The 12,031-nt window shown below is 30.7% G+C and overlaps 1 protein-coding gene across 2 annotated transcripts; it reads left to right on the top strand.

Annotated features, from left to right (window-relative positions):
- Window positions 1-718: 718 nt before the first annotated feature.
- Window positions 719-5,219, top strand: LOC145108001 (serine/threonine protein phosphatase 2A 55 kDa regulatory subunit B beta isoform-like). Of its 2 annotated transcripts, none has more exons than XM_079044977.1 (14): window positions 719-1,310; window positions 1,871-1,974; window positions 2,065-2,163; window positions 2,253-2,372; window positions 2,469-2,669; window positions 2,845-2,936; window positions 3,072-3,190; window positions 3,323-3,446; window positions 3,549-3,672; window positions 3,782-3,850; window positions 3,943-4,034; window positions 4,107-4,184; window positions 4,466-4,536; window positions 4,629-5,219. In XM_079044977.1, the coding sequence occupies exons 1-14, from the start codon at window positions 1,196-1,198 to the stop codon at window positions 4,781-4,783; spliced, it is 1,563 nt and encodes a 520-aa protein (XP_078901103.1). In that variant the 5' UTR covers window positions 719-1,195; the 3' UTR covers window positions 4,784-5,219. The 2 variants fall into 2 exon arrangements, with proteins under 2 accessions (XP_078901103.1, XP_078901104.1); XM_079044978.1 differs by having other exon boundaries at window positions 2,469-2,666.
- The last annotated feature ends 6,812 nt before the right edge of the window (window positions 5,220-12,031 follow it).

Genomic DNA, 12,031 nt, shown 5'->3' on the forward strand with positions numbered 1-12,031 from the left:
TGATGAAACACATGATGAGAACAGGAGTGGGAGGGGGGTACAGGTGGAGAGGGTTGGGATGGGGTGTGGCTAGATTTTTTTATTTTTTATCTTATTTTTTCAGTTATTTAAATACCAAAATATATAAAGAAATGAAAAGGATAAAATTGACCTTTCAAGTTTATCAGAGACCAAAATCACGGAAAAATCTTGGTTTTGTACCTTCCACACAAGTTGAAAACTTTTGAATACAATAGGAACCAATTTTGCAGTTTAGTCTAGGAATTTCCCATCACTGATATGATCTTACAATCATTTAATCATTTGATCTTCCAAATATAAAAGGATCATAGTGTTTCTTTGGATCTTAATTAGTATAACTAATTTTGACAACCTTCGATATATTGGTTTTAGAAATAAATAAATTAACTGAAAACTAAAACAGAATGAAATTGGTCAAGATGAGAGGGACATAAACGTCATTTTACACTATCTCTCACCTTGTGTCATCGCTAACTCAACCCGGGTGGTGTACAGTCTTGAATAACATTGTCCTCCATCTAGAATTCTAGATTAATTTTTTACTTTTATCTCCACTCACCAACGGTGATTGAAATCCCATCACGCACCAGTACAACACATCCACGTCGTACACGTGGCACAATCCCATTCATCTGTGACTTAATCAACTCACCAACTGTTGATTTCATCTTCATATTATCGTAAACGACAGAAGAAAATATAGAAATATTGGGAGAGTATTCGCTGTGACGGGAGTTTTGGTGTGTTGGGAGGCAATAGGAACGGTTTTGTTGCTCAAAGTTTCCATTTTTCTCCTTCCCCACTGCGAAAAAAAGAGATTTTTTTTAAGAGAGAGAGAGAAAGTGGGTGTGGGTGTGAACGAAGAGAGAGAAAATTAAATCTCAATCTACGAATTAAGCGATGTGGGTGTTGTTGCTGATGATGATGATGAATATGATGATGATGAGGTGATGTTTATTAATGGTTGAATGAATCTGAAAAGGTGACATTCTTTTGTTCTTTTTCGTTGATGGAATCATCCGACGGTCCGGAAGCTGCGATCTTGAAGAATAATAATTGGGAAAAAGCGATCCGCTGAGGCTGTTCTTGATTTGATTTTAGTTTCAACTTCATTAATTTGTTTTCCATTGATTAATTACACAAATCCAAAAAGCGAGAAGAAGAGGAAGAAGGAATGACCGGTGGTGATGGAGATGTCACGGCAGCTCCGGCGGGTCCACCACCGCCGCTAGACTGGAGGTTCTCTCAGGTATTTGGTGAACGCACCGCCGGTGAAGAAGTTCAAGAAGGTAAATTAGCTTCTCTACTTATTTAATTAAAATCCCAGATTCGTATGTTTATTAGGGTTTGAATAAAGTGTGTCTTTGATCTATTATTTGGATCGCTACATTGCTGTATCATCGGTGATTTCGTGAACAATCACACTATTTTCTATTTAATGCTTGTACTTTTGCTCAATTTGTTGACCCAAATCAATTAAAAACGACAAATTTGCAATTGAATGTTGATCAAGTTACAATCAATCAATCTTTTCCCTTTTCTTGCTTTCAATTAACTTCTTTAAATGCATGCTTTGTTTTTTGGTGATTTAAGTACATGTAAGATTTAATCAACTCTGAAAAAACCACTTCAAAAGGTGATTGAATGCATAGATGTAGTTTTCCATAGATGAATATAACAACAAATCTTTGGAACTTCTTTCTTTATGTATACAATCAACTGATCAAGGCATTCTTTATCATTAAATAAATAGGTAATCTAGTACTTTGATATATAATATTTTTTTGTCTACATGCAACAAACAAATCATTTATATAATATCTTACATTGTTTTGAATTTGTGTCACAGTTGATATCATTTCAGCTATAGAGTTTGATAAAAGTGGTGATCATCTTGCCACTGGTGATCGTGGTGGCAGGGTGGTGTTATTTGAGAGGACTGATACAAAGGAGGTCAGAATCACTAATACAATAATAATTTCTTGAAAAAAAAATATATTTTTATCATTTTTTGTTATTTTTAAATCATGTTTAAATGTGTAGCATGGTGGAAGTAGAAAGGATTTAGAGAAGACAGATTACCCAAGTGGTAGGCATCCTGAGTTCCGCTACAAAACCGAGTTTCAAAGCCATGAACCCGAGGTTTTTTTATTTTTATTATTTTTTCAATTACTTTTTCTCACTTTTCTGATTATTTGTTTTACTTACTAAATCTCATGTTTTGATTTCAGTTTGATTATTTAAAGAGTTTGGAGATCGAGGAGAAGATTAACAAAATCAAATGGTGCCAAACAGCCAATGGTGCTGTTTTTCTTTTGTCTACCAATGACAAAACCATTAAATTCTGGAAGGTAAATTACTTTATTACATATAAAATTGTTTATTTCATTTTTCTATTGGATATGAAGTATGAAGTGGGATTTGATAATTTTGTGTCGACTTTTCAGGTTCAAGAAAAGAAGGTTAAAAAAATTGCGGATATGAATATGAATATGGATGTTTCTAAAGCTGTTGGGAATGGAAATGTCGCGAGTTCTTCAAGCCAAAAATCATCACATGGTGTAAATGGGGAATACACTGATAAATCCTACACTAGTTTGACTTTGACCAAGGATTTGGGATTCCAGTCATTACGTTTACCTGTGGTAGTTGTACCCAACTTATGCTCTATATATAAAAATATCTATGAAATATTGTATTTGATTAGTCTAAAAATGTTACCTTTTTTGGCATTTGGCAATGGGGAGAAGTTTTTACTATTTTCATTTTAACTAACATTCTTTTTGGTTGAGTGGAAGTGTAACAAGAAGGTAAATTTTGTAGGTAACTAGTAATGAAACGAGTCTTGTTGCAAGATGTAGAAGAGTGTATGCTCATGCACATGATTACCATATCAATTCAATCTCAAATAACAGGTTTGGATATTTGATTCTTTCATTTGTCATTGTTGTATTGTTTATTATTATTATTATTATTATTTGTATATGCATATTTTGCTTTGATTACTTTGTTTTCTAAATATACATTTGACTCCCTCTTTTTTCAATTAGTGATGGTGAAACATTCATTTCGGCTGATGATCTTCGGATAAACCTTTGGAATTTGGAAATTAGCAATCAAAGTTTCAACATTGTGGATGTTAAACCTACAAATATGGAGGACCTCACAGGTATAAATTTTGTAAATTTCAATTGTGCCCTAATTACGTATGCATATCTTCATGTGCTTATGTATCAATTAACCTTTTCTTTCCATTCAGTTATTCTTTCTGATATTTATATTTTGCGTTACTTATTTACAGAGGTGATTACATCAGCTGAATTTCATCCTACTCATTGCAACACTTTAGCATACAGTAGTTCAAAAGGATCCATTCGCCTTATTGATTTACGCCAATCTGCATTGTGTGATCGACATTCCAAATTGTAAGTATTTTGGCCGCTTTTCCAATGATAAGGGCATTTACGTCTTTTGTCATGTCTTGTCCTGTATAATCATAAATTACACTGACACATTGATTTTGGTAGGTTTGAAGAACAAGAAGCACCTGGATCAAGATCATTCTTCACAGAGATAATAGCATCAATCTCAGATATTAAATTTGGAAGGAATGGAAGATATATACTAAGCCGTGATTACATGACACTTAAGGTTTGTGATATTAATATTTTACATTACAATTAACCTATTTCTATATAAAAGTTAATACTTTTTTTTATAACTACACAAAATAGAATTAATTTGTAACTGTTTTGTACAGTTATGGGACATCAACATGGACGCGGGACCCGTTTCAACGTTTCAGGTTCACGAATATTTAAGACCTAAGGTATATATTTATTCAGTTCACTCAACATTTTGTGGGTATTTTTGTCTTTTTGGCACCGAGATTAATGAAAGTTTTTAAATGATAACCTCCAGCTATGTGACTTATATGAAAATGACTCGATTTTTGATAAATTTGAATGCTGTTTAAGTGGTGATGGAATGCGTGTAGCAACTGGTTCTTACAGGTAACAAACATGTCAAATTTTATATCTTTTTATTTATTTAGATATTTATTTTTTTAATGATATTGGTTTCAGCAATCTGTTCCGTGTGTTTGGCTCGGGTCCCACAAGTACTGAAGCCACCACCCTGGAAGCTAGCAAAAACCCAATGAGGTATAATATATATTATATACACTGATTAACTCAACTATTTCATTTTTTCTAATTTGGGTATAACATAAACAAACTATTTTATTTGTCAATTAGATCACTAAAATCTTTAACATGTCACTATACTTACAATTCTTTATGCACTTAATTGGCAAAGAATCTAGTTTCTTACCCAAATAAACAAAATTGAGATATTTTTACCTGTTTGACCAATTTTTTAGATGTGGGACGAAATTGCCCCTTGTATTATACAAATGTGTTGACTAAAAAGAAACCGTTTATAGGCGACAAGTGCAGACTCCTGCAAGGCCTTCAAGATCTTTAAGCAGCAGCATAACACGTGTTGTCAGACGAGGTCAGCTGTCTTTTTTTTTATTATCTTTTTAGCACAAAATTTACTTAAATTTGTGATAAATAATAATATATTTTTACTTAAAATATATTTAGGGGCAGAGAGTCCAGGAAATGACACGAATGGGAACTCATTTGATTTTACAACAAAGCTCCTCCACCTGGCATGGCACCCAACTGAAAACTCAATAGCTTGTGCTGCTGCAAACAGCTTGTACATGTATTATGCATCAAACGAATCCACCCCATAAAGGAACCTTAAATTTCTCAAACACTTTTTACGCCACGTGTCAAAGAAGGTTCCGGAACACATCTTTAGAATCCACACTATTTTACTTCTTTCTTTTTTGAAAAAAAGTTGGCTTCTTTGCAAAAGGGCTCTTCTTGTTTTGTTTTGTTTTGTTTTTTGTTTTTTTTGTGTTTGTGTTTGTTGGGTTGAAATGAGAAGTTGTAGCGCAGAAAACTTGGAAGGAGAAAAAGATGGATATGTTAGAAGAATATATAATGGATTTAGGGTTTAAAGTTAAGAAGAAGATGTAGTTTTAGTTTGGGAAGGAGCTATGCTGCTTACATGCGTTGCAGGCCATCAAAGTTTATATATTGTTATTGTTATTGTTATTGTTACTGTTATTGTTATTATTCTGATGATGATGATGCCAATTATATTTCTTTTTTGAGACGTTACAAGATGATTTTGCATTTTTAGTTTTTTGGGTTTAATATTCTTGGGTTCTTTATGTTATTGTTGTAAGCAAAAACCGAATTTTGAACATATATTGCTATTTTACAATTTTTGGCTCCTAATTTGGATATGAAAACTTCTATTGTGAATGTTTTTTTGGGGATTTAGGCTATGTTTGTTGGATGAGTTGAAAATTAGCTTTTAGTTGAAAAAAAGTTTTTTTTTGATAAAAAAATGACACTTGGACTTGGTACAAAATAGTTGATAAGCTTTGAGGAATGTAAAATGACATGATGAAAAGATAATGTAAAATGACATGAAAAGATATTGATAAGGACATTGATATTATAAGACAAATGTAATATGTTCATTAAATTGAATTAGGTATTAAGCATCAGTCATGGTCTATGTTCAGTGAAATTTTTTACAATGAATATAAAGTTCTAAAGCAATTGTTTTTTTATGGATTTACCACAAAAAGTAAAATTAACAACACAATAAAAAATAAAATAACATTAAGTTATCATGACGTGTATATATATATATATATATATATATATATATATATATATATATATATATATATATATATATATATATATATATATTACAAGATGAATAGTTATCAACATGTTATTGATTAATGGTATCATGACATGTCTTCTTATAAATAGAGGGCATCTCACGATATCATTAGGTCAATAATTTGTTGGTAACTATTCATCTTTTAATATATATTTTTAATTTTTTATAAATTTCATTTGTAGTTAGGTAGTTTTTAGAGTAAGATAGAATATGTATTAAAATTAAAGATAAATAGTTAACTACAACTTAACAATATGCCCTTAGAATTAGAATGGGATATTTGCATATTTATTTATTCCTATTTTTCAAAGTGGAATCACTATATGAGACTTTATGTCTATCAAAGTTACACGTACTTCAATTTCTAATTTATGTTAACAAAACTCAACTATATATTAAAATATATCATCAAAAAAGTAAAAAAAAAGTAAAAAAAAAAAAAAAAAAAAAAAGACCCTCACATTTTAGTTGTAGTTGGCGCACGTATTTAATGTATAACAAGTAAAAAAAAAAAATTTAACCGGCGAATATAAATATATAAACAAGTAATTTAACAATCAACTTTGGTCACTTCTATAGATTTCATTATTGACCAAGTCTTACGTAGAAACGAGTATTGGTTGTATATTTCTAGCATATTTATTAATTTTATATTTTTGACTGAATAATTTAATAGAGAATGTTGATATGTAAAACTATTTGCATAATTTATATTTTTTATACATATACAAAAAAATTAAAAAAAAAACAAAGATAGAGATCACCAATCTATTAAAACAATTAATGTATAATTATGTAATAATAACTAAAATGAGAAAAAGACAAAAATATAAATTTCTAAATTAAAAACTACATTGAGAAAAACTGTATATAATATATTTCTTAAGTTTAGAATTAAAAACTATAAAGACCAAAAATATAATTTTTTAAATTAAAAAACAACATACACCAAAACTATAACTAATCCATTTCCTTTTAGAGGTAAAATTATATGGACCAAATGTGTAATTCCTAAATTAAAAACTATATGGATCAAACCTATAAGAACCATTTCCTAAATAAAAATATATAGGAACCTAAACTATAATTACCTTTTATAATTAAAAAGCTACACTAACTAAAAATGTAATTTTCTAAAATTAAAATAGGGACCAAACCTGTAAGTAAATTAAAAAGTATATATATAATAAATGATATATTTAACCTATTGATATGTGTTCAAATCCTTGTACTACTTAGTCTTTGTGGGCTGTGGCCATTGAGGATCGCCTCCGGTGACTTCAGGGCATGAAACATAGCCTCATGTTTGCGGCGAGAGATTAGTCGGGGCGCGACAACCGGTCCGAAAACTCTCGTTAGAGAAGTTTTATTTCCAGAAAAAATAAAAAATAAATAAAGGGTATATTTGAAAAAATAATTGAAAAACTTTATAAGCTTGTAAAACACTCTATCGAGTATTTTTTTAAACTATATTATAACTTACTTTTTAGTTTTACAAACATTACAATATAAAATAAATGCTCGAAAATATAGTCTTGTGTTTGTATCATCTAGATATCTGAAATTTGCATTTACTTCAAGTATTCAGATTTCTGGAATTTTATTGCTTTTCCACTAGGAATATAAGAACCAATAGTCATGAATAGAATGTTGAATAATAATAAAAAAAAGTTATAAAGTGGGAAGATTTTGGAATCACTCACACCGAAAGAATTATTAGAACTCTCTTAAAATGGTTCTTAACATTAAAATCAGTTAATTCACATGAGGCTTGTCCTCATTCCAAAAAAATAAAATAAATAAATAAATAAATAAACTCCAATGACCAAGTTAAAATAAGATATAGTGAAAAATTGAATAATGTATATGTAATCTTAGATATTTCTTACTTTGAATATTGTTTCTTCTATTTATAGTATGATGACATGTATTTTGATGAGACGGTTATACATACGTCATTATTATATTATTATATGTTTAAAATGATAGTACATTGCATTTGTCTCAAATGTGGAATCGTAGACACTACATGGGTCTCAAACTCTTGGTGGATCTTGGAGGATGAATGATCGTTTAACGATTCTTCATTGATGTTATGCTCTAGAAAGAAATAAATCATGTTCTTATTTATGAAATTTTTGTGGGATTCATTGATGCCTATTTAGATATATCTAAATTTGTATTTACTTTAAATGTTTTGGATCATTGGGTTTTTCTATCTTTCCACTAGGAGAATTTGATTTTAAGGAAGTTTAAAGTAATAGTTATGAAAATGTGATAAATAGCAAAACATTAAATGATAAAATATACCTATTAATTTAATTTCTTTTGCTTAATTATGATATCAATATCTGCTCGTTGAACCAACAATGATCCGTGGGTTCTAAAGATGTTATGTTGGATCCAAGAATCGCTTGTAGTTTGGGGATTGTTTGTCGAAATCCCGAGAAGTTGATTTTCGACAACCTTAACCCGACCATATTCTTCCAGTCCCAAGAAATATATGTGATATGTAAATCAACTGTTCAACGGTCCATTCATACCGAAACCTGACCGATTAGCAAGGAATCCATCATAAAAGAGTGAACCTAATCCCACACAACTGACATTGTTGGACTCGAATCCATACTTGTTTTCTAAGACCTCAAACAAGTCATCTCGCAACCAATTGAGCTATGTCATGAGGACTAACAAGAGGATTGCTAGACCACTTTTAAAGTGAGTTTTAAGATTAAACGCTGAAAGTCAAGTTAAAATAACATGTACCGGAAAAATTGATAATGTATATATAATTCATTGGGAGTAAAGATATTTCTTACTTGTGAATGATTTAATTTTCTTCAATATATAATAATTGTGGCATTTATTGTGACGGGGCAACTTGTATTTTGACATATAACGTACACACATACCAGCATATGTTTTATTTATGTGTGTAAAATTACTAAAGACGCGTATATCATAATTTCTAACAAATATGATTTCGCAAAAACGCTTTAGGGTGTGATTGATAAGTTTATGAAGTTGACTTTGAATAGTATGGACTATGGATTTCTATGCATTGAATTTAAGCAGTTGACTATTGGAATTATTCCTCACTAACAAACCGAAATTTCTTCATTTGAAGATCAAATGTAATCGACGATTCTATGTAAAAGTGAGCATTAGTTACTTCGGTTCAATTTTGACTATTAGAATTACTAGGTGTAAAACTCGTGTATTACACGGGTTGATTAAAGAAAATAAAATATTAAAATGTAAATAATAAGTATTTTTTAAAATAAAATTTTAAAATAAGGAATGAAGAAACATATTAATTGCAATTTATTATAATATTTATTACATTTGATACTTTACATATATAAGTATAAGATTATGGGACTTTTTAATTTTAAAATTGAAAAAAAATATAAATTTACATGTGGATATTATTTATTTAAAAAATATCACAAAATGACAAGTGTCAAAACTCATTAGAGATTGACATGTGGCAAAATTATCTTCATTTATTATATTAGATTTCTCACTGACAAACAGAAATTTCTTTCACAAATGTAGATGGCGATTCTAAAAATATTAAAACTTAAAAATAATAAATCGTACCATCTGAGCAGTCCACATCAATTCGCCCCAAGACCCATGTAAGAAGTCAATTTCAAAACATTAACGATATTTTGAACGTGTCAGAATTTGAGTTGAGCCTGACATCATATGTGAAATTCCGCACTTCAACCACTAGTCTTAGATTTGAATCTCACAAACTTCAACTTTAGATGACAAGTCGTTCAAAAAAATAATAATATGGGTTTTGGGTTTTAAAATATTAGTTTTAGGAACTTTTTGGTATTAGATGTATTTTCTTACCAAGTAAAACAATAAGGGGTTGGTTAATGTCTTTAGAAAAACTAAAATTTGTCAAAGAAATTGAAATTTGAATGAATTAGAATCTATAACGAGTGTGGTTTACATAAAATAAAATCTATTTTTCTATTTGGTTTGCAAAAATGTCAAAGGCATTGAAAAGTAAATTATGTAATATGACCAAAATACATTTTCATTGATTTTTGTATCTATTATTATTTTAATAAAATTGATAAAATTTTCATTTATTTAAAAATTTCATTTATTAAACTAATACCTTCTCAAACTCGTGTTTTCTTATTGAATTTGTATGTAATATATAACAAAAAGATGGCTTTACAAAATAAAAATATATAATTGCACTTGATAAAAACAATTAATATATATCGGTCTTTAGGGCTAGGTCTAGGGCCACCTAGTCAAGAGTTAGGTACGAATTTAAAGAGCTAAAGAAAGAAAAAGAAAACATGTATATGTATGTGAGTGTATGGATGTGTTTATTGGTATGGGCATGTGAGTGTACATGTAAGTATGGATATAAGTGAAGATGTAGGGGTAGGGTGGTTTTGGGCATGGGTATGTATATCTGGAGGGTGATAATGAGTATGGGGTGAGGTGGGAGGTGTGTATATGTGGGTGTCAATGGGGGTTGGCGTAAGCTTTTGGGCATAGGTATGTAGATAAGCATATGGGTGTGGGGTAAGATGGGAGTGGTGGGGGTGTATGTGGGTTTGTAGGTATGTGGATGTCGTTCATGAAACACCCCTCGTACGAGCTAGTCAAAATTAGGTTATACTTTCAAAATTTGTTTTTAAACCTTTATTTCTTTTAAGATATCAGTACGAAATTCGGTCCTAAAACCTTTAAATCATAGGTTTTAGTTAAGTTGTGTATAAGAGTGTCATGTTCAATATCATTAAATAAGGTCAAGATTAACCATACATACATGGCCTTCTAAATGTCCAAGCTTACTATCCTAATTTTCATTTCACCAGCAAGTTCTTGTCAAAATAATAGGTTAGGCTTGGGGGAGCCTAGTGAGTAATACCGAAATCCAAAGGAGTGAGGGTTCTCTTATAAACTAGGATATTGGACCCTTCAATAAGGAATTTCACCCTTTACCTGTAATAAGTCATGAGGACTCTTAACACGCATCCTATATGTGATGAACAAATAAAGATGCTCCAAAATCTCATTTTTCAAATCATGTAACATTCGTGCGCCCGGAAAGGTTGGCTGACTGTTGAGCCCACTCTGGCGCAGCCACACCACCCAGGGTACGAGCCACCTGAGAAACAAGCTATTACAGCGAGGGGCTGGAGCAGTATGGAGCCGTGGAGCAACACAATAGATAAGATAAAAGAAGGGGTCAGGCTCTCGGTGGAGCAGAGGATACAGTTAGGATAACGAACTTCTCAAACCAAAACATGTCCTAAAATTTAATTTAATTCCATGCAAATATATTCCAGAAGGCCACATAACAAACAAATCATATAAGTATAAGTGATACTTTCAAAACATATCAAGTAATATTATTATGGGACATGTACTCTGGGTATGTACTCACCTTGGTACAAATCAAGCTATTCACCCTTATATAACTGAACACCCCTTAGACACCATCTATTTAATATACCAAATCATTGGTTACAAAATGACCACCTTGGGAATTACATAACAAATATTGACCCTTATTAGATGACTAAAAGGTCGTGTTTTATACCTAATATGGAAGTATTGGGAACAATCGAGGATCAAATGTTTAAGGATAAAAACTTAGAAAATGTCTTGACCCTTATCAGAGGACTAAAAGGTCATGTTTTATTTATCCTTGGCATTAAATGGCCACACGAGCGTGTAATGCCTAGTACAACACACAAAAATCCAAGTTTTCCCATTAAGGCATTGCAGTTTGGCTCCTTTACTCCCAAACCTTCTGTATCATGCTCCAATTATTTTATTACGGGAAACAATTACAAGGTACTTATATTTTACTCATTTCAATCTAATTCACTTATGAATTAAGTGATGACGAGCTTAATGTTTCAAGTGCTTAATATGTAATCTTATGAAAGCATCAAAGCTCCAATTAAGCCATAGAGTCTTCAAAACCTACGAAAACACCAATTATGACTAAATGAACTTACTTCTTACTCGAAAATATTCCAATCATATTGATGAAACCTTTATTACCTCATTAAGACATTGATTCAAAGGTTGAAGGTGATGTTCCAAAGTTACTTAGTCAAAACATGAATCCAATTCCAGTGAGTCATTTAGGTTAAAAATCACTTCATAAATCTTCTTTAAAAATAGATCATCAATTTTCCAGCCTTAATTTGACCCATTGATTCCCTTCAAATATTTTCTT

Source organism: Lactuca virosa, chromosome 4 (assembly GCF_052849685.1).
Source record: "Lactuca virosa cultivar CGN04683 chromosome 4, Lactuca_virosa_CGN04683_v6, whole genome shotgun sequence".
NCBI classification, from domain to species: domain Eukaryota; kingdom Viridiplantae; phylum Streptophyta; class Magnoliopsida; order Asterales; family Asteraceae; genus Lactuca; species Lactuca virosa.